Genomic DNA, 22,974 nt, shown 5'->3' on the forward strand with positions numbered 1-22,974 from the left:
GTCCCCGGCACTGACCGGAAGCCACAATAGGGTGACAAAGTTTAATTTGCATCGAATGCTGTCGACTAAGTTACAGTTATTTTTTTTTAGATAAATTAAATGACGTCTCTTGTAGGAGATGCATTAGGAGGCTTACATGACATTTTCTCGATGGGATGTTTTCCATTTGACTATGGCTACTGATTCGTGACCTGTAATATTCATTTTATTTCCTCGTACTGGTTAAACATTAAACGAACACGTTCACTTAGTTTAGATGTTAGCAAGACATTAATAAGAATAATGGTATTTTTATTTCTACGGTATCTGACGTATTATCAAACGGAAGCAATAATTTTTAGGAATACGAGTGTAAACCATTTTTCGATTTGAATTGAAAACTATTTAATTTGACCAGGGTACGTTTCAACTAGATAATCACCCTTGACACTGTGTGACGTAATAATCAGAAGAGCTTTCTTAGCAGACGGTTTTATTCTGGTTTCAAGATTACTAATCAAGTAGCAGCAGCAGCAGCAGCAGCAGCTTAGCAGATACAAAATACGACTCAAAAAAGGGGTCACTAGCTCTCTGGGAGGTTTTCCGTACGGCACAGGAAAGGGGAGCGGGGTGGTCCTTGCCCTAGACCGCACAACCTCGTACGCGTCGTGGCAGAAGAAGGCTCCACTGCGGCCGATGAAACCCAATTCTATTCACTCGTTAAGCTCCGAGAAAAGATATTGTTGTCGTTTAGATACAGGCAATGTGCTAAATGTATTTATCTAATCCTTGATCCATATTACGCAATAACCGTATGCCACTCGACAACAATGTCTGTTTCTATTTTGATTAATTTTATGTAGATGTCTGATAGGCATCGGCTGATATCGGGCTTGTTCTAAGGACACTGCTAAATGGGTCATGGAACGACTCGAACAAGTAAGGATAGGTCAACTTATGCAAGTTGGAAAAGAAACAAATAGTGATAGCTCTAATTTTACGTTTTGTAAAACAACAGATTTTACTCATTTCTGATCTTCATTACTAAACACATACTTAATATCTGCCTGTCTATCAGACAGAGTGTTAGATTTCGTAACCTTCAACGAGTACAATTAAAACAACGAGTGCGTAATACCTACGAAACAATATTGACCATATATTTCTGCCGAGTTTGTAATCATAAACTATATTTATTTTTGTCGAAACTTTGTATTAGCCCAGAATGGGCTAGACGGATGCATCACTACTTGTCGATTCTTTATGAATCTCTGCTTCTATTAGAGCAAACCTGAGTTCTCAATGGATCATCAACGTATGAATATTTCGTGCAGTATCTATTGCGATCGATATGAAAACAGGCCTTTTTCCTGAGGCACGCAAATTTGATATCGTTCCAAATAGAAATTCAACAGTTGCTCAATTTCAATGGCTTTTGTCTCCATAATATGCTTTCGACCGTGGTTAATTTTTGTCATTGTCTAACTTCTAGCCAGTCAGAGCTGCCGGCAACTGCTCTTTTGTTTTTATCATTTGTGAACCTGCATGAACCCCACACTTAGCCGCTTTGGGCGTCCTTAACCATTCTCCTGACGCACGGCTTTAGGTTGGCTTGTTCACAGTCGGACCAGTATTATCTCCAGGGCGTCTTTCCCTTCGAGTCATGCTTGATCCGACTCAGTAGCGTCGATGTTCAGCGTTACACATAGGCTAGTGGTACTTGTCAATGCATTGAGAGACGCTTTTGATATTTCGCGCACTGGAGGTAACGTCGGTAAACGGCGCGTCCTCAAAAACGGGACCGTGTCTCTAAAAGCGATCCAGACACGGCGTTTGCATAAGAAGATAACAAACAGATAAAGGCCATGAAGACAGTTAAGAAGACCGACAACCACGTACAGACGATGGTATCCTGTTAGCCAAGGAATGAACTCGAGTGTCCAGATGATACCCATAATGAGGGACAGCTTCATATAGAGGTGAAAGCTAAAAAACAGAAGCGAGTGAATCGGCATGGAAAGTAAACGTTGCGATGGACTTTTGGGAAATTGTTAGAAATGATATATGAAGACGGCCAACATCTAACCAAGGTACATTTTTGAAGAGAAAAATTATGGTAAGAGATAACAGAAGGTAATGAAAACAAGCTTAAAAGAAAAACGAATAATTAATCCACCACTATCATCATGACTATGTAAGTATTTTGTAGCGTCGCTCGTGTTTGTAGATATCCTATGATGTGAGCATTCTATTCACACTCACATCCTTCGGTGCTGCGCGGCTTGGAAAATATTGACCAGCGTCGTGGTCTTTGCTTTATGTAAAGACGAGGCAGTGAGGGCAAATATAACGCCATTACAAGTTAGAATCAATCCAACTGGCATGATAAAATACAAAACATAAGCTAGGTAGCCATTGAGCCAGCATTTGCCCTCGCCGAAGTGGGGACGATACCAATGCTCAATGAGATCCGTGAAGTCGAGTAGCACTGCCGTGAGAACCATGCTTAGCGTCATAATCCAAGCGTAGAGTGAATACGAGAAGTACCTAAAATATTATACGAAAAGTAAAAACGAATACGAATCTAAGCTTGTAGGTTTTCTAATTGATAATGATGGTTATGTTTCCGATATTTTTCCGACATCCCTAAGCATAAGGAATACAGCAAGACATTGCAGCAGATAGCGTATCGTCTGAAAGCAAATATGTAGAAATATATTTGATGAAGAATAAGCCGCGTACCGAAAAGTCCGTACTTATCCTTCCGAAGCGTGGGATGGGTTCGATATGGCGTGAGGGTGCCAATAGCCTGCCAAATATCATACGCCATCACGTTGGTCCAAAAGAAAACTGCGAGGAACATGCCGTGCTGTACAATAGAAACACTGAGGCACACAGCAGGAGAAAGTAGGTCGCGCCCCACAAGGTCCAGAAGAAGTCCTGCGCATAGCATGAGATTCTGGTTACGCCAATCTGGCCACCCTAGGTACTTCGTAAATTTTACCCAGATTGGAACCTAGGACTAAAAAAAATATTCCCTATCTTACAGATAGTACTGTTCACGGCAAAGAGGCCCTAAAAGAGGTACCACATCAAAGCAAATTAACAAAAATTTGCACACAGAAAATATAAAAGCTTTATATATATATTGGTACATGGTATTTCTGTAATCGTTATACCTAGAGAAAACAGTTTCAGGCTCGGTTAGGATTCCTCTAAGTAAATATAAACGACAATCTCGCTTTATGTTGTGTGCATTTGTACTCTCGAGCGAGCTTTAAAGGCCAGAGTAAGCGCGGATTACCGATGTAGACGACGACAAAACAGACTGACAGGGTGATGACATTTTTGCCGTGCGTGGTACGCAACTTCGCGACTGTCGTATAGACAAGAACGACGGCTAGAAGCAAAACGAGTGAAGTGCACATCAAGGCCACAACTATTGGAAAATACTCCTTCAATTCATTACGATCTCGTATGAAGATGCTATCAGCTGAATGAAGAAAAAAAAAAGAAGACAGAGTATTAGTAGAATTTCCAGTATATAATACACGAGCAGGATTACGCGCTCTGAATGACATGCTCAATCATACGATCATAGCTGGCCGCATTGCGTATCTGAAATAGCCAGTTCAGGTCTTGCGTCTAGCCCTCACCATAAACCAGCTAATCAACTAGTGAGAAAAATCGCTTGATTTTTGCATAGAAATTAACTATTTTATATAGTTTAGCGTTCTTCTAGGCTGCATGCACCTACCTATAAGCATTAATTTGTAGTTTTCTGAGATATTTTCTAACTAACATAGCTTCGTTTGTATTGAACGATGAAGGAGGGACTAACATTTGCCTTGACAGCCTATGCCGCATATAGTGCTATCCACTTATTAGTATAATATCTTTGAGTGCTTTACATTGATTATTATTTTCCGCATGTTATATTATGTTAGATCGAAAACTTTTCACGTAACATAGACTTGCAAAAAAAAAAGAGAAAACAATTTTTTTTTTTCGTGGAATAACTCGGAGCCAAAAATCGCTATCGCAAGTGGAAATATTTAGTGCTAGTTTCCAGCGTTCTGTAAATATCTGAGTCGTGCAATTTATTCCAATGGGTAGTTTTTAAACCAGACATGGGGGCACGTGGCGTCTTTCGGTCCACTCGTGTTGAAATGGCATAAATATATATGCCTCCTAACTTGCTACGCATTTCTAAGCCGTTAACCGAAGTACCACTACATGTCACGTTTTACAAGCTATATTTAACAGTAGTACCGCTGCTTGTGAGATTTTCAGATGACGTTTAGACGACTATTGTAACGTTGCAGACGAAACCTTATGAATATTTATATTGAACTTTCGCCTATATATAATTGTATGCCGACTCGATGTCATCAAAAAGCGAGAAATTACACTGGGACAATTTTGTTTGGTGTTGAAACGTAACTTCATGATTAAGTTTCTTCTGCTCAGAGATTAGGGTGCCGGTGGAATCTATTAAAGACTGATACATACATCTGACAAGAACAGTTTGTTACTAATGTAGTCAAGAACGGAAACTGAACGAGTGAAGACCACAGAAAAGGAGAGTACGCCTCAAACCTCAAATTAAGAAGTTGGTAAATTCAGGGCGACTTCTGAGCAAAATAGAGCACCTGTTGGCTTACTGTGAGACTCTTTTAGCACTTGTTATAACATTCGAGGATATGTTTCGAGAATACTGAAGATGTTAAAAAGACTGACCATGGAGATGAATCGCACAACCACTTGTTAAAACAAAACAGACATTTGTCACTAATAGAGGTGTCTGGGTCAGGCCATACGTAAAACATGGATCAATCTGTGCTGCCCACCAAAGCTTCGTACGGTAGAGAGGTCTAAATTCGGGCCCAAGCGGATGCACGTATTTATAATAGATATCGAAAGCTTTTAATATTATGATATGTCGCTGGAAACGTTACAGCTTCGAATTTTTAAAAAACGTCGTGGATGTGTGGTGCGGCAAATGACTGCGAAAAAATTACATGACAATAGCCACCCTTCGATCGTAGCCTAGGTCGAGCAACGCATAATTAAGCTGTAAATTCAGTCTATTAACTTTCTATACTGAGGTCCGTGCGATTTCAATTGGCCGATAGATGGCGTAACTGATACTGTTGTCGATTCTCTTTAACGAACCAGCGCTAACGAGATTGACTATCGTAATGGCTAACCAGCTTCAGTGTGTAGAACGATTTCGAAAGTATCGTTGCTGCCTCATCGGGTTCGAAAGTCATTGAAGCTTTCCGGCCTTCTAAACGGCTCCAAAATACCTAGTACTACTGAAGTTCTCCACTAACCTGCGATATTGCGGTAGTACTCCTCAGGTCTGGTGTTATCAGTATTATTTGAAAGGAACTCCAATATCCATGAGTGATTTCCTTCCTTGAACAGATAAAGCAACGGATTGACAGCATATAGCGTTTTACCGCTGATAAGGCCACCTAATGTTGATCTATTCGTCTCCAAATGGCGAAGCATTGATTCGATCTGAGCCCTTTGGTAATAGCGTTCTAAAACAAATAATAAAGAAATCGTACTTTTTATTTGCAAAGCATTATTTTGTCCGAACATTCTATAGGTGACCGTATTACATAGCCAATATGAGTGAACTACTATAAAAGAACGCGTCAGTTTACCTTGTGACAGTGTCTTACGTAGAAAAGTTAAACTCAGCCTAAACGGAATACATAAATTAAAGGCATACATCAATATTGAGAATAACAATCATTACTTGCTTTTATTGTTATTTTTATTATGTGTGTGATGCGGGTAACTTAGAAGTTCTTTGCTGTATCGATAGAATAATATATAGAAAGCTATCAGTTCGTTCGAGCTAAGTTTCATAAAATACTATTTCTCAAAAATTGTTGCTTTGTATCAAAAAGCAAGAAGCTGTAGTCAGCCTTCTACGAAGGCTGACTTTATTAGTCACTTTAATAGACTATTATTATGTCGAATTTACTTTATTAGCTGGATACTAGGACAGAGTTCGGCTTACCGAGAGTGTCTGAATCGAAGTTATCAAGGCCTTCATCACCAGGTAGGCTTGCATTGTGCATGCGCATCCAGCCAAGGTACACTGCGCTAAGTAAAAATGACGATAGCTTTTCAATGTCGTGATTGCCCATAGATAAAGGTATGTTAACTTCGATCAGCAGAACACGGGCCGTCGATTCGTTTGCCAACTGATCTTGCCTCCGAGATGGCCGAACTTAAAATCGGAGGATAATTTTACCTCGACGTCACAACTTGTGTAATGATATAGTTCTCTGTAATTTCTTTAACGACCTAATAGTTAGTAGTTCTAGTAGATAAAACGATGTAGGAGGAAAAAAATCGCAATTTGTTACACATATTGTCATGGTACTGTAATTTTGCAGGCCCTAGATATTCAACATTAAAGTAAGATGAATGTGAAACGCCTATTTGAACCTTCACATCATACTAGGTGCTTAAAATTGCGGAAGACTCTTGCTAGTTCATCGATTAATTGTTGCAAACGATATCAATTAAACAGCGAAAACAACAGTGGCAGACTTACAGTGAGCTACTTCTTACTGTGAAGACCTTTTTTCCCTTACTGCCATTTTTTTTGGGTCGTATAACCCTCAATAAATTAGAAGGTGTCGATGAACTACAATTCCGGCTGAATCGATTTTTTTGGCACCTAACATTTGACGTTTCCTCCTTTTCTAATATCACAGGCGTCTGTGGTTCAGGAGTTGTTTGATAAAGATACGCGAGGCGGCCAGAAGATTGGATGACCGCATCGACTCTAATTACCGGCTGCCGGCTCTGCTCCTCCCGCTGAAAGCTTCATCGGCGCCATGAGTAAGGTCCTATGACAGACTAACCCATGGTACAGACAAGGTGCTCCTGCGGTACGCTTTTAGGAAGAGAATAAATAGAAGAACAGTGAAGTCACGGTTATCGCATCCGCAAAGGAATCGCTTATGTTAGACCTTAATGTGAGATTTTTTCCCAGGAAGAGGAAGAGGAGGAACAGAATACTATTCATATCACTATCATAAGTTCTTTTCCACTATTCGTCAATAGTCGATGCTAAACTTCGACAGATAACTTATGCTAGTTCTTTAAAGTTAATTGCTGTCCTGTTACAATAGACCGATAAGGAAAAAGTTAATGTCGAATTAAAGACGTCGTCCAAGCCAAATCCATCGCTTTTACAATATTAGATCGTAAAGAAATGGTAGAACTTAGCCCATGTAATTCTTTTCCTCTTAACGTAAGTATCTAATGTTGATGCTATATAAGGTTTTGTCTCTGCATGACTGAGTACGATTTTTTTTTGTAAAAATTTGAGTTTTTTTTTTTAATAAAAGTTTCCAATTAAATAAGCATACATATATTCGGCGGTCGAAAAAGTATTGACGTGTTTCAGGTCGAAATCGAAGATATTTTCTATATTTAAAAAGGAATATTATAAAATTAAATTTGCGCCATAATGATGACCTTTTCACGTAGCCAAAAATGTACGTGGTCTATCGTATTGTCGTGATGGACCGCTTTTTTGTTGACAGTTTCGGTCGGTCAGTTGATGTTTTTTGCCAGGGGCTTATTGTGGTCTTGTCAGTTTTTGACGAATCCTTTTTTTTTACCAAACAGTTACGGCTGCAGACTGTAAAGCTTCTTCTCATTTCACTAAGAACCTTCTTCACATTTCGTTATCAAATGTAACCCACTTATTATCACCCGCGGTTTGCTGAAAATGGTTTGCTTTCATTGCCTGCCGCAGTAGAATTTGACCGATCAAAAATGGCTTTTAGGTCAATTCATATAGCAACTAAATCACAAGCTCTTTCTTTTGCAACGAGCCTTTTTTTTCAGGCTGTTTTTTGACGGTGTCAGGACTATTCACGTGTTCGTCTCGTTCAGCTTTCGCCTTATTTCATCATAAGTCGTCGATTACCACAGAAAGCGTTCTGAACATCGAAGCTAAAAGCTAAATCGAGAGTGACCAAATCATCTTTAAACTCAATAACCCATTTTGACCATACATTTTTCATAACAGAATTGAAAAACATAGCTTTTTGTTTTTTTTTTTCTACAGAAATTTCATTTACTATCAAGCGGTTTCGTTCGAAGCTCAAAAACAAGGCGCTGCAACAATTTTAACAGATCTACAACTGTAAAATCTCCGCCCAACCCGTCGCCATTCATATTGCCTCAGATATACTAAAGCCATTTAGCAACCGCTTATTATATACACTCCTAGTGAAATGATTATGGATTCGTCCTTATGTATTATTGAATATATTTCTAATACATGTTTTAAAATCTAGAGTTGTTCCGTTAAGAAGATGCAAATTCTATTCAGTTAAATCTAGCGAGAGCACGGGTTTTCCCCTTCAGACAGTGCCAGAAAAGCTGCATCGGGAAGTGACTCAGATAGCAACTCCTATCAGTGCTACCATAATCTCTGCGTGTTCGGGGAAGATCAGAGCGATCATTAGACAATTCGGCGGGGATTTTTACATTCAGTTCTTTTATCGTGCTTGTCGTGTGCATGTTTTACAACTGTCGCATACTGTTTCAACTTGTAAACATGTATAACCTACATATCGCACACCCCACATATCCCGGGCCCTGGCTATTTCTCTTCAGGCAGTAGGTCAGTGATCAGGTCCGTCTACTCAACGAAATGAAAACAAGATTTATTTGGAGTGTCTGTATCAAAAGAAAATGTTCTGCATTTAAATATTTTCACTCATCATACGCTACGTAATATATTGCTCAAGTTGCACCCAGAGCCTGTCTAGTTGAGCTTTATAAGCATACTCTCCGTCAGGTTCAAAGGGTGAGGCAAAAATCTCTTGACAGTTTGTGCGTCTTCATTTATATATACATCTACTAAGCAATAGATTACCCCGTTCAACACACACGAATATCCCCTATATATATATATATATATATATATATATATATATATATATCGAGAGATAGTGCTTACGTACTTCAAAAACTTTTAGAAAAACTTTGCTTACTAACATTACTGAACGTTTGACCCAAACGACTGCCATGTAAAATTTGCCTAGAAAGATTTTCGGAACGTAAAGAGATCGTCCTCATCGTCCAAAAAGAAGGCAATGCTTTTTTATCTAAAAGTTTGACCAAAAAAATAGTTGAGTGGCAGTTTTTTCGATGACGATTTATTGTTTATTTGGATCGAACGATTAATGATACCTTCAGGGTATATATCAAAAACTGCAGTTTCGTATGATACTTTTGAAGTAAAGCTGCAGTTGGGTCTGAGCACTGATTGGCAGTCTGGCCTGACAAACATTAAACCTAGAGGCTGTCTTCATAAACGTTGAAATCGTTGCAATATGAAGTACGTAGCCATGTTACAAGCTTTTTCAGAGGTAGTAGAAAGGTAGTAGTGGAAAAACGCAGGGAGCGATAAAGAATCTTATTTAAATGCGAGCGACTACTAAACATGTCGTTAGTTTAATCATTGAAATAAGATAATTTATTTACATACGCTAGGATTAATCACTAAGGCGAGTTTTATGAAGGACAACTTTTTCATGTCTTTACCTTGTTGTAGTAACTGGAATTGTCTAAGTTTGCCCGTGTTGCCAACTTAAGAGACGCTATTACGCCGATTGGCCCAAATCATCGAAGTGAAATAAACATGCTCTACTAAATACCTGTTTCCTTGCATTCTTTATGCGATAGGGTCAAGTTTTTCTTTACCTGAAAGTGATTTAACTGGAACTTTGATTTGCCTTTGGTAGATTTCACTCTTTCGAGATGTACTATTATCTCCGAAACATCCTTACTTCATCTGAGTAACACTTATCAGTTATAGAATTCATATAGCGTGTGCCTTTATCACATTACGTGCAACCAGCTCTCATTTCTGTAAATAAAGATAGTGATGGCGTATTTTACAAGACTCTGACATTATATCAGTCCATCCGTCATTGAGTGTTCTGTTTTGTAAGTTCCACGCGGAATCTGGGCCTTGAAAGCGGCAGGGGCAATATTTGGTGGCTGTCAAGGTTTAGAAGCAGTGTTCACTTTATCGCAGTGTTATTGCTCTGTAATCGACGTTGGCACTTTGATTCATAGGTAATGATTGGTATGTTTGAACTTCTTCAGATTGGCAAGAAACTATCGAAAAGTTGCGCAATGAACCTCCTGCACCGCGTCCATATCTGCACAGACCCGACCGTGTCCTCTACACAGATGTGATATCTGAAGCTTCTCTTTGTCCACAAAACGAGTGAGATTTCACTTTTTTTCTTCTATTTTTAGAATTTATTTTCGTGTTTCCTATTAATTGTTTCCAATCATTCATTAATACCTCTTTGGCGTTGTAGCAAAATTCAGTCTTTGTTCAAGCAAAGATTAAAAAATACCTCCGATTTTAGCCAGACGACAAAGTTGTAGGCAATATTTTTTTCGCACGGAAATTATTTTCATTTTGGCAACTGCGAGTTTTTTTGTTTAAGAAAGCTTTCGATGCACTTAACAATAAACTGAGAATCTATGGAATTAGGGCTCAGGGAAAATCTAGTTACTGAGATCATGATTAACTGTGTTTGGTTCGTTTAAATAATTTAGAGTATAGAGAGTTACTAATTATCGCTGATTATACCTAGGTAAGGGCGTGCAAGTTTACTTAAAGGTTGCATCCATACAAAAGAAATATTTCTAGGAACAGTATGCATTGGTGATCAAGCTGCCTCTCCACGTTCTATACGTAGTAATTCGCCACCCATCTGCTTAACTAAACTTCGGCCTGAGACTTACTACTAACCTATTAATACTCTTCAGATTAGTAGACAGAAAGTTACAAATAGTCACAACAAGTCTTTGGCTATTTACTACCACAAGCTGACTAGCTGTAATGAGAGCATTATGAATTTTGATACATATATAAGGGTTCAACAAAGGAAAAACGGGTCGCTGCAGCCACGAAAGCGTGCGAGTAAGTAATCGTGCGCTCCCTGTCGACTTAATGTGACATTCGTCGAAGCGCGCGGCATGAAATTGTGAGTGAAACGCCAAAAAACGAGCAAAAACAGTATAGAAATAGACTTCTTATGAAGTGAGCTCAAAAAAGGTGAAAATTCGTATAGTGTATTGCCACTACCAATGGAAAATGCACCTGGAGCACTTCAGCCCTATTGATAAGAAATGGCTCAGCCTGTACAACGTACCAAGCAACAACTGAATGAAAAAATGGCGTCAAACAGGAACTTTGTATGCAATACCGAAGAACCTCAAACGTAGGTTAATGCTTATTCTCATTTGTTGTTACGAGATATTGTGATATATTACGAGTACGAATCGATCCGTGAGTGCTGCCAGATATCTCGAATTCTCGTATAGTTCCTCAATACACAGTATGGTTACGTGATGGCAACGCATAACTTCCTTGCCACACTTCAGTCAGGCTTAAATTGCGGAAAACGAAAACGGGCTATCGTCACAGTTCCTACAGCCTCCAGATTTAAGTTCTTATCGTTTCGATAGATTCCATGTCTTAAAGAAGGTTATAGGGACCCTCTCAAACAAAGCATCGATAACGAGATTTTAAGCATCATGGCACAAATCACAAACAGACAGCAGTTCTCCCAAAGCACTGATTTCAAATATATAAATTAGAAGCGGTAGTGGTCTATACCTATATATTTTACATACACAATAGAAGTTATCACGTTTTTCGACCTGGCAAATAGTCCTAGAATACCTAATAAAGTTAGGCGATTAACTGACTGTAGAGTTACGCTTTTCAGGATCGATCGCGCGCACCTGTACTAGTATTTTTTTCTTAAATAAGACAAGATTCACCGGCTCTCGTAGTGCCGATGATTCTATTCTTGACTTTGTTTGTCATGCAAGAAACAGGCTCACTCTGTTTCCCCTCGTCTCCTCTATTTCTTGTGTCGTATTCGCATCCGTTATGAAGTTGTTGTGCATTTGCATTGCCTGCCTCCGCTGTAATATATGCCAAATTAATTATCTATAATAAAGTAAACAATGTTATAACGTTTAATATTATCCAGTATGAACGCATGGATCTAAAGCTACAAACACACGGTAAAAAATTATTTCTTTCAACCTCTCGTCTGTGTTATATGTACTGTCTTTTTAGGCTAAGCATAATTCGTTTAGATAAATCGAATAAGTCTTTCTATATTTTACCGCACAAAAATAACTAGGAAAAAATAGGCGCGTTTAGATGAAACAAGAAAAAAGAAAAGTGTTTTCATTTACCCGGCCCTCGCAAAAATTTCATAAACGAGGGCCCTGATCTCAATAGTTAACTAACTATTCCTCGTTCATTTTGTCGAATCATAGTTTAGAAATTATATTAAATAGATAATCAACGCAACGGTACATGAGATCGGTAGGGATAAACTACGCAGGCCAGGGGAAAGCAATGCGGATTAGTGATGAATGCGGCATTCATCAGAGGCCGTCATCGTTCTATTTACCTGTCGGGGGTGATTATTCTTAAAGCATAAACTCTTTCAGGTATTGTCACAATAACCCACTTTTCCTATTTGTGTTACTGGGAAAAAACGAAACACCAAGTGGTCTTTATTAGATGAAATAAGGGGTAATAAATTTGTCTATTAGTGTCATTTTTCCTATAATATATAGTGTCATCTAGCCTATAAAAAAAAATGCTGTATCATATATAATTTTACTATAAAGTAGACGGAAAGAAAAAAGTCAAATTAATTAGCTAGATAATATTCTAAATTCATCTCCAGTATCGTTTTATTGCTCCTGATTATATTACCATTACGGAAACAAACAGTTGGGGCCAACAAAAAGCTTAGATTAATCTTATTTTAGCTTTGTCCATCTTTACATATGAACGTGTGAGTTGTAATCAAGTTATTTTTTTGTGAATATTTTCAACCATACATGTATCATGCTTGAAGCTATAATTAAGAAATTTTACTGTTGTTTATATAATTTGTCGTACGCTAAATACTTGATTCTAAAGCACCTAATACAATTGTTGGCTCTTACTCCTTGCCCCACGAACTGTGTTTAGCCATCGGGTTGTTTAACTAATTTGCTCATTTTACCCCTCTATATTGTACCCAGAAGCTGTGGTCAGTGAGCTTCGTCGGTGCCATGTTTGGGCGCTATTTAGAGGTCCGTATCGTCCACTGGTGGCTAATTGTTTAAGGAAAATTTTTTTACCGACACCATCCGATGCGCGCGCAGGTAAATAGTGCCAGCAAGTCTAGAAAGTCGACAACATAAAGCGTGTGCGAATATTACAGGTGAGAAGAAGAGGAGACGGTAATTGAGCTTGATAAATGTCTATCTTTCTACAAACAGAGTTTGATAGAACTACACGGGATGCTGGGTCAGTCGGCGGCAGTTAAACAAACGCGGCTCAGAGAAAGGCCGCTTTTTTCTCGGCATTTTTTTTTGTCACTGCAACGGCATGCTTCTTTGCCAGCTTACGTGTATATCATCGTAATAGGTTGGCTCCGGCCTCACTCAGTTGTTGGCTTTGGAGCAGCGTCCGCGTGACGCGTCCAGTAGCAACAGTAATACAAAATGAAACCACAACAAATTCCTTTAATGTCATTGAATGTCTGTGTGAGCGTGTACGAGATGCTCTACGCCGACAAGGAAAACCTCTTTCTTCTAGCGCTCTTCAGACATGAAGCACGTTATCTAGTTTGATGCTGATTCCGATCGGTTCGTCTCCAAACGAATCGACCACACTAATTAATATGCGCACCGCTGACGTCTCGCTGCTAGTGGACATTTTGTATCGCGCCACATCCGCGGTAATGACGGATAAACACTGCAGTGATAAATTACCTTTACTACGGATGATTGACCAGGAGGGGCAAATAGTGTGAAATTCGATTTCGTCTTATTTATCGTTTATTTGCCATGCTGTCCTCTCTCGCCTCTCAGATGCGAGCAATTTTAGTTACCAGCTAAGGCCTTCACGATACTTCCGTAGGTCATGGAGAAAGTACACTACTATAGTTCCCATTACTTCCACCAGAACAATATATTTAGCAGAGAAGCGCCGTATGGCTACAACTGAGCCATTGCAACACCTGCCATAGTGGACGAATAAGCAGCCAGGTGAAAGGAACCGGACGTATCCTGTCTCTACGACTTCTCAACACGCCTCTCAAGTTCCCTTACAATACGTGCTCTATCCATCTACTATAGAGCGGTTTATAGGATCGTAAGGGTTGAATCTTTGCAAATGTACTTAGAAAATCGGATATGGATCGCAACAGAGAAAAACACGCAGAAATGCCCTTCGCTTGATAAAGTTAAGTGACAAATCAATCAGTGCACTTAATAAACATAAGTACGTTCCGTCGTAATGCTGTCAGAAGAAAAGTTCTACATTGAGGTTAGAGTAGGATTTAAGAGCTATCGATTCATTCAGAACGATCAAGGTTGCCTTCAGGATAACCATTATAATTGAAAATTTCATATCGGTAAATGTTCGGATCTCAGAGAACATATACTGGATCAGAAAATGTTGCCGATGAAAATTAGAAAATCGATATTTGAAAGCTATTTTCTAAATAATCGGTGATTTGCTTCAAGTTAAATTTGGGTATGTATTATAGAATCTACAAAGCTGTAGTAGCTCAGAGCTTAGAATAACGAGCATGTTTACACTATTCCCATGTTTGTGTAACGTGGGCGTTAACCAATTTCAATTTCACAATAGTCCGAAAACCTTTGACGCAATTTTGTTTTCTCCGTTCTTCATCACAATACCTCACCCTTAAATTAAAGCACCGTACTGATAATGAATACGTAACTAAACAAACTACTATGATTACATAAACTATACGATTTCAATATCATCGCGGACAAGGTATGGTCCTTATCAGCCTAACCCGAGCCACAGCCTCGTCTATTCGAATCTGTAAGCGTTATTAAATAATAAACAAATACAAAAACTATATACCTTATAACGAACCAGCCGATACAGTATCTATAAAAAGGATTCTTCCCGGAGATGACGATTGTTCACGTAAGGTCAGGCAGATTTTCACTGCATATCAGTGTTCAGATCCGTTTAATGATGTGTCGTTTTGTCGAAAATTTCCTCATAATCAACACGTCTCTTAAAAAAAAATTTGCCACACTTTAATCTGTAGTACTCAGCCGATACACCGTAATAGTTAATACACTAAGATCATACTCTACCGCTTTGAAGCTGGTAAGCTACTGACTCACAACATGCTCTATTATGTACACATGGACAAACTTCTAGCACACCGTAGGAATCACAAGATTATCAAGTGTTCTGCCACGCGATAAGACAACAGGCGTATGGCAATTATCCAGCCAGGCGGAGCTCATGAGATGACACCACAGCCGTCAGATCTGTCCAAGTGCGCACCAAAGTATATCAGACTTGGGAGCATTGGGGTGAGAACTCATCCTCTCTCCAAGATAACTCGGCTGATGGGGTAAGTCATCGCAGCGTCACTTGGGCGTTCTTATTTATTTTCTTTTTTTGTTTTTTTGCTCAGGCAAGCGTCCGTTGGACTGTCTCCATTCGTCACCACCGTCACGGCAGCGTCACTTTCTCGAGCTGCAGTTGTTTTTAACATAACAGTCAGAGGTAGAAATGTCGCCGATAAACAGCTTGCCGCAAACAATTGTCAAACATATAGGCTTTTTTCTTCTAGAAACTATTTTTTTTAAATTTCTGAAAATAACTATATAGCCTGCGCGTATCCATCCAGATCGGCTTAGAAAATATTGTAGGTTGTCGGTCTTTCGATTCATTTTGATGGGCTATGCCGAGTTGCCTTCGATTTTCGTCTTACTCTATCTTAGAAATTTCCCTCAGTAGCCAATAAATTGTTTACGTTATTAAGGTTTATCTAGGCTTTGCTATTATTTCTTGCACTAAATGGTTAGGAAAAAGATACTTCTCCATTCCTGGCACTGACCTTGTGCAAAAATTATATTTATTTACGGTGCGAACAACAACACGCCTAAGGTCAAGCCGTCGGCAATGACACGCTCAGTGAGTTCATGTGTGACGCAGGACGCGTGCACGCGATGAATGATAGTGTACGCTGTCGCGCCTAGCTCCTATCAATGCAGAGAGACCTTAAAACGATTAGGACAGAGTAGAGTCACATGATTGGATTGCACGGGAGAATAATTAGGGCAAAATGTGATTAGTGTAGCAAACAAGGTACGGCTAATAGGAGAGGCATTTTAAGCCGAACGATGAAATAACAGGGGTTAGAAGTTGTCGAAATGGGTTTCCCACGGACCTAACGATACATTATACAGATGCCGTTTCATTATCTAATGATTGTACTGATTGTTTCTAATTTTACGATCGGCCCAAAGGGGGCTTAGGCATTTATCAGAGGCCTGGTTTCCGGTCTACGATCGGATTCAATCCTGAAACGCTGCATGTCCCTAAGATTAATGAGCAAGCACGTTTGTGTTACTGTATTACTATTTCTTACATTGTTACATTGCCGCCAAGCTTCATTGGCGGTCAATTTACCACATATCAAAAACCTGTAGTAATTTCCGTTGTATGGAATTGTTTCTAAACAAAATAATATGCTTAAAAACTTCAACGCAGAAATTTCCACAAAGTCATTTATCTCATATATGGACAAAGGTATAATTTAGCCTATCTTTGAACTGGTGCCGTTAGAAATTAGACACACGTAGAAGAAAGCAAATCCTTAAAGTTTATCAGAGGAGATCTGTGTTCGTTTTACAGTTACGTTCTATGGCATACATTTTCACATCCGGCTGGCCACGTGAACGATTTTCGAATCGATGCGTTTTTGTTTTTGCTAAAAAACCTCACTTATATTCACAGTGGAGAACATTGAATCACGAAAGCTTTATTTTATACAGCAGTTAAACTTCGATGGTGTTATTATTGTTATTTTGCGTTTATGTGAGATGTACGTAAGTTCAATATTATACATAATTTGCAAATCAGCACCGCGCATGTTACCTTAAACGGTGGGAATAGTATACGTTTGTTGCATTTATTATATTCATAAATTATAGTTTTTATATGTACACATCATTTGTACGTCTAAAAATTGAGTCCATGAAGCGGAGCTAATTATATGGCGGAATAGTATTCATTTTCTGTCGCCCTGTTACGAATTCAAGAATTCGCGTTTTCACTGAATATATTTATTTAAAGAGCCATTTACGTTATTATCTGTTGTATTTAAAGCAACATATTTATTTATGAAATTGTATTTCGCCATATCTACGTATATATATATATAGACCTGTGAACTCTGGACATGCAATTAAGGTCAATGCACACACGCTAGCTAAGCGATGAGTAATTTATAGTTTTTCAGTAAAGGCATTCCTTCGTTGCATTAAACAGTCAGATGGTTTACTAGCGGCCAGATACGCTCTCGATACGCATATTTCACCGTTTGCGACAGGCGTCTCCCTGCACATTTTTCATCCATATCTATGATATCGCGATAGCATTTAGTACCAATTCGGTGAACTTGAGAACAGGTATAGAATTTAGGGTAGTTCGTCAGTCATAGGCAGAAGGGTCGAAAAATATTTTGTTTAGGAACGGGGGGCGATACGGACTCGGGGTCGGCGTTGCCATGCGAACCTACGGCTGTAGCAACAGTTGCTGCCCCACCCGCCATCTGCTGAAGATTAAACAGGCTGCTAGGAAAGAAGAGTGGTACAGAAGGCGCTAAGGGCGAAACTAGCGGGCCCACTGCAGATGGCACACCTGGTAATGGATGTTGTTGGAGTCGGGTCGACAATGCGGTCGGTAATGGGGCTCCACCGTCACTTAGTTGTGCTGCTCCGAGCGATGAGGGAACCCCTTCGCCAGCGGAGATTCCGCCACACTCCTCCTCTTTTTTGTGCTTTGTACGTCGATTTTGGAACCAAACTTTTATCTGAAACATCACCATCACCATACGTAATAATAATAGACGACATAATATGGGTGTATTGTTGTTGGTCAAGATTTATGCAGATGATCGCGGCGCAAATTAATTAGGGCCGTCTCGCTCTAGCAGATGGGTAAACGTCAGTGTTTCACCGTTTAGGCATCATTGAAATCACAGTGTGCGAAAATGATACGCACTTGCTCCACTTACCTGGTTTTCGGTCAGGCCCAGTTGGCCTGCCAGTTGTGTTCGTTCCTTTCCAACGACATACTGCTTGATCTTAAATACCGATTCGAGTGCATCAAGTTGCTCCTTGCTAAAGGTCGTTCTTAATCTTTTTGGTCGGTCTAGATCCAGCGCCTTCGGGAATACCAGTTCCTTTACGTTTCCGTGTGCATCTGCCAATAAAGATAATCGTGGAAAGAAAAATTATACAATGATTGTGTGTTTTGTACATCTTCTCGTTGATTATTCATGTACTCGCAACTTGAGGCGCCATTTTGGTCGGAAAAAGGTTACTACTTTGCCATAGTTCCTTCAAAAGTGTCTACCGTCTTATTTACGGAACCCAATAGCCGTAAGAATACAACTATATAAATAAATGCCGTCAACGTGCAAGTAGATAACTTTCAACGTAAACTGTAGCTAATTTTGTCTCTTAGGGAACATTAAGTTAAAAACGAGGGTTTTTCTTTAGCGATTGATTTAAAAAATCAGTAGTGGCCAGAGTATAAGTTCCGTCTGAGAGGAAGCTGACTGCTTTTACAACTTACGCAACTTTTCGAAAACTGTGTGAAACCTTTTTACTATAAAGAAACGTGCAGCGACCAGAGCGTGACGCTGTCTCAGATGCTGCCAAATGAATTATGGCCATTGTTGACGTTCTCGTTAAGTCGATGTGTGTGCATCCATTCGTTTGTATGCTGATCACGGGTCTGATGTTTCGCTACGTCTTGTAGTAGCGTTCGAAAAAATACCATAACAAAATCTAAATGACGCTAAAAATACGGGCGCATTTGCTGTTTACGGCTATCGCTCTTAGCTAAGTTAAGCCCTCCGTTTATTTGAGAACTGCATATTGCTAAAAGCTGCATATGGCTGAGCTTAACTAATTCTAAATAGTTAAATTATCTAAAGTGCCTCGACAGCGCACAACAAATACTTTACTTAAGTATGTATGTTAAGAGAAATCAAAATACGTTATAAGTGGGGAAGAGAAAGCTACCTGTCCGCTCGTGCGACAGCCTATCTATATGGTCCGTAGAAGTTTTAAAGACTAAAAGGACGTCACGTTTGCCAGTGAAGAAGCACGAATCGACACGTGGAATAAGCGTCCACTATCGATTATGAATACTGTATAACGTAATAAATTAATAGAGATCGAAAGCTAGATCGATCATATCCACTTCTTGAAGACTCTGCGTGTCATTGTCTCCATCATTCGCTTGTTTCGTAAAGAGCTTCCCGACCATTTCTCGTCTGCCTGTATCAGCCAGATCAATCCCGCACGTCCCTATATGTTACTTCCTCTGTACAAAGTCTACCGCTACTGCCAAGTATGGTCTCATGTTCACCAGCCTATAACCTTCCGTTACATAGACAGAACAGCGTAAGGCTATAGATGACAATGGTTAAATATCAGCTAATAAAATTCATATTTCGAAATCCGGCGTTTGCAACGCTGCATAGCCGTCTCAGCGATTTGAAATCTGAGCTACTTTGAACGAAGCAGGCTTGCCGAACTGACTATCATCACTTCATTCAGCTGAGGACAAAATATCTTCGTCTTTGGTTGTAGCATCGTTTCGGTATATTTACACATCCCTCCTGTTAGTGTTCTTCCTTCTAAGGTTCCAGTACACTAAGCTATACGCCACTATCGCTGCTACGTTGGCTTTTAGCTTCGGTAGATTTGTCCCTCCATCAGTCCGTGTTTCTGATATTCTGCCATTTTCATATTTGAAATGAACTTCAGTCTATATAGAATGTGTAGGCCATGCTTTGAATACTATACCGATGAAATAAATTCTGGGGTCCGTCGGCAGACTGTGCTTCTTCCAACCCGGCATTTATTCGACTATCCAATATCCCTCCTTAACTAGACTTCACTTCGCTGGCACGCTGTTCCCAATTGCTCTCTTCCTTTTCGAGTCTCCAGGGGGTTGGCGAAACTGCCAGTTCGTAGCTGCGTTCTAATCGGCCTCGTCTATGAGCAGCAATTTTGGAGACCTAGCGCGCCAATATGAAACCCAACACCAGCGCTGAAGACGGAACCGCCGCGCCATATGCCAATTGAGGGGTGGTACCACCGCTTCAAACGCTGAAGCACCTTTCTGCCTTTTTTTTTATGCAGAGCTTTCCCACTATCCTGTGCTTTAGCTAGAGGACTGGTTTTCGACCTTTTCTTTCTCCCAGCTTGCATCTTCGGTAAACTCGAACGAAGTAGTTGGACCTACCGCGCTCGAGCCGCAATTGGATTCAACGTGCGTTTGCTGAATGTGGCCCATATCGCGCGAATCGTGAACGGGCCGACAATACGGTCGGTTAAACCCGGTCGCTTAATGACAACAATATCAATAGAGATAGATAAATGATAAGATCAATGTATTTGCCCAGATAATATCAGCATTTTGGGCATCGTCAGGTTGACTGAGATCAGATTGCTGCTTGCTAAGTCGCCCGATGAATCGCTACGTGGACCATATTAGTTTTCGGTCAACGTCAAATAGACCGAAATTAAGGACAGACCTTATTGTCGATAGTAAATATAGTAGAAATTAGATCATTGTTTTGTGTAACTTCTGCCAATTGTGTGAGATGCATACATATCTATGTATAAAATAGACACGGTACTGCATAATTCGTAAAAGTGTTAGCATCTACGCCACTGTGCTGTGGAGTCAATAAGCCCATTCGTTTTCAATATCAAACCCATGTACAAATCTACATAATATATACATAGTATAATAAATTTCCAAAGCTTACTAAGATTTTTTCTAGAGAGAGAGAGAGAAAGAGAGAGAGAGAGAGAGAGAGATGGGAGAGAGAGAGAGAGGGGGGAGAGAGGGGCAGTATAAGTACAACAAATGCTTGCCGAAGGCAAAAACTTCAATTTACAGTAGGTCGAACTTTTTTAATTATATGGCAATATGGCAGCATACTGATTAGCGAAACGGTAACATTCACCTTAATCGAGACCTCGTTATTTTTTCAAATTATTTCACTTCGCAATAACAACCTAATTGTTTGAAATAATTCGGTTACTTCAACACCAGTGCCTTCTATACTTGAAATGAATGATCCCCACCGCTCTATTGGACTAGCCGATTTTCACCCCGGATGAAGGCAGTTTAATGGTTCTAGAAGATGACTAATATGGCCACACTTCGAAAATAACTTTTACGTATGATAGGAAGTGGTGGGAGCACCCAGGACTATGACCACAATCCCAACAGTTAGCTAGACCAACACGATTAGGTTAACTTAGGTTAGGACTTTTGGTTCGAAAGGTATACATCTAGCTACGGTGGGAGTCTCTGCTCAAAAGTGATTCATTCGTTGTAATCAAAGGTAGCATCACTTTGTCGAAATCATACGTTCCGTTCAACAGAATAAAACTGTTCCCTAGACGATAGTTAGCCAGGGCCTGGTCTCTTTTTCGCGAGCTACGCTTTTACCTTCTATAGTTCTTGACCTTGATTAACTCAGAGCAAGCCGATAGTTCTGTACGTCTTAAGCCTGATTCATATAGTCGTACGATATAACCATAACTGTTTTTATTAGCAGTAAAGGTTTAGCAATAAGTATACTCCAATGGTGGTTTGTTGTATGTTATTCTAGTGACGTTTGTCTTCGACAGGCTGATATCGGAAAGCAACAATCGTTCAGCTGGTAAAAGTACTTGGCTTTTGTTACTTGTTTTGTGTGGGACGTTTAACGGAGACCAGAAAAACAATAGAGTTAGGACATTCCCTGTGTTCTGATTATTATTATTATTATTATTTTGATTTTATTGATTTTTTCAGACCTACACATCTCACCTGAAACACTATTCTAGAACTCGCACTTTACTGGGCTTTTCAATATTTCTTCAGTGACATTAGGTATCAATCATTATGTCATACTATTCTCTGGGTCGCATCGATAATGATCCGTATATAGCACATTGATCAAGCTATAAACAGGGAATCGCAAGCCGTACTTGCTCTAAAAGAAATTTGCGCCGTGTAATAGGCCATACCTTTGAAGAAGCGCCCGCTTCAGATCTACGCTCGCCGCATTCGTTCTAAATGACATAGGAATTGATCGTTAGCGAGATACTGGACACATCTTTCTATTCCTTGTCAAGTGATTAAGTGAATGTACCTCTTGAATATCAAGCAGATACTCAAGAGATGCTTGGGAAGAGATCCTCTTCGTTTATCGGATTCGACGACAGATTTGTCTCGGTACTGTTACAAATGCTGTGTTCCCAGCGAACCGTGAAATGAAACCTCAACAACTTCGCCTTAAATATCGGGCTGAAGCCTCGTTTGTTATTTATCGAAGTCATCTTCAGTGTCATTCTGTACCGCCGAGGTTCCTTCCATCGAGCACTCCGCCCCAGGTGCTGGATACACAAAGCGATGAATCAACTGTTGTGAAGCCACTTGATTCAAACGAGATATAAGAAAAACTGATCTGCAATTGAGAGACGGGGCCTGTATATCAGCGGCATAAAAACCTAATATACCCGTTGCTACCATTCAAAACATTTCTAGTGCTCACTTCAGTGCACGCTATTTTTAGCCGTGCCCAGTTCACCATACTCTTGTCGACATATAGGCCGACAACTAGGTCCATCCAGATAAGCCAGTTGTCCAATTAAATTACAGGAAAATAGATGCCGCCTAACAAACTAATGTAGACATCTTTAGGACCTGTTTTCGACGTGTGGCTTTTATTTTTTGCTTTAGAAAATTGGATAATCATCTGAGTTTCAGCTATTTGTCATCAGATATATCATCGTATTGCAGATATTTAGATCCGG

The 22,974-nt window shown here is 39.7% G+C and overlaps 2 protein-coding genes across 5 annotated transcripts in view; both read right to left on the reverse strand.

Moving 5' to 3' along the window:
* Positions 1 to 1,141: 1,141 nt before the first annotated feature.
* On the reverse strand, positions 1,142 to 15,552 carry LOC111261704 (G protein-coupled receptor Mth). 4 transcript variants are annotated; one of them, XM_086968811.1, is made up of 8 exons: positions 14,975 to 15,552; positions 6,560 to 6,904; positions 6,017 to 6,229; positions 5,316 to 5,528; positions 3,284 to 3,472; positions 2,736 to 2,919; positions 2,242 to 2,526; positions 1,142 to 1,965 (listed from the first exon to the last, which is right to left on the reverse strand). In XM_086968811.1, exons 3-8 carry the CDS (start codon positions 6,144 to 6,146, stop codon positions 1,641 to 1,643), a joined length of 1,326 nt encoding a protein of 441 aa, XP_086824937.1. In that variant the 5' UTR covers positions 6,147 to 6,229; positions 6,560 to 6,904; positions 14,975 to 15,552; the 3' UTR covers positions 1,142 to 1,640. The 4 variants fall into 4 exon arrangements, with proteins under 4 accessions (XP_086824937.1, XP_022691120.1, XP_086824938.1 ...); XM_022835385.2 differs by having other exon boundaries at positions 6,017 to 6,287; XM_086968812.1 differs by having other exon boundaries at positions 6,017 to 6,296.
* A 1,458-nt stretch (positions 15,553 to 17,010) lies between these two features.
* LOC111261701 (uncharacterized) overlaps positions 17,011 to 22,974 on the reverse strand; it is a 57,988-nt gene continuing 52,024 nt past the window's right edge. The window contains exons 4-5 of the mRNA XM_022835375.1: positions 18,156 to 18,343; positions 17,011 to 17,951 (exon numbers count right to left, since the gene is read on the reverse strand). Of these exons, the coding sequence (XP_022691110.1) occupies positions 17,574 to 17,951; positions 18,156 to 18,343 (566 nt within the window). The 3' untranslated portion in view covers positions 17,011 to 17,573. The remainder of the gene's footprint in view (positions 17,952 to 18,155; positions 18,344 to 22,974) is intronic.

This window comes from Varroa jacobsoni, unplaced genomic scaffold, assembly GCF_002532875.2.
Source record: "Varroa jacobsoni isolate VJ856 unplaced genomic scaffold, vjacob_1.0 scaffold_587, whole genome shotgun sequence".
In the NCBI taxonomy this organism is placed as follows: Eukaryota; Metazoa; Arthropoda; class Arachnida; order Mesostigmata; family Varroidae; genus Varroa; species Varroa jacobsoni.

What these genes read in the sequence shown, in the direction of transcription:
- LOC111261704 (XM_022835386.2), bottom strand. Translation starts at nt 6,146, where the DNA reads ATGGGCAATCACGACATTGAAAAGCTATCGTCATTTTTACTTAGCGCA. An exon ending in TTTTGTCGTCGTCTACATCG is followed by an intron (nt 2,920 to 3,283) that starts GTAATCCGCGCT and finishes TGCTATGCGCAG; the next exon opens with GACTTCTTCTGGACCTTGTG. An exon ending in GCCGCGCAGCACCGAAGGAT is followed by an intron (nt 1,966 to 2,241) that starts GTGAGTGTGAAT and finishes TCTGTTTTTTAG; the next exon opens with CTTTCACCTCTATATGAAGC.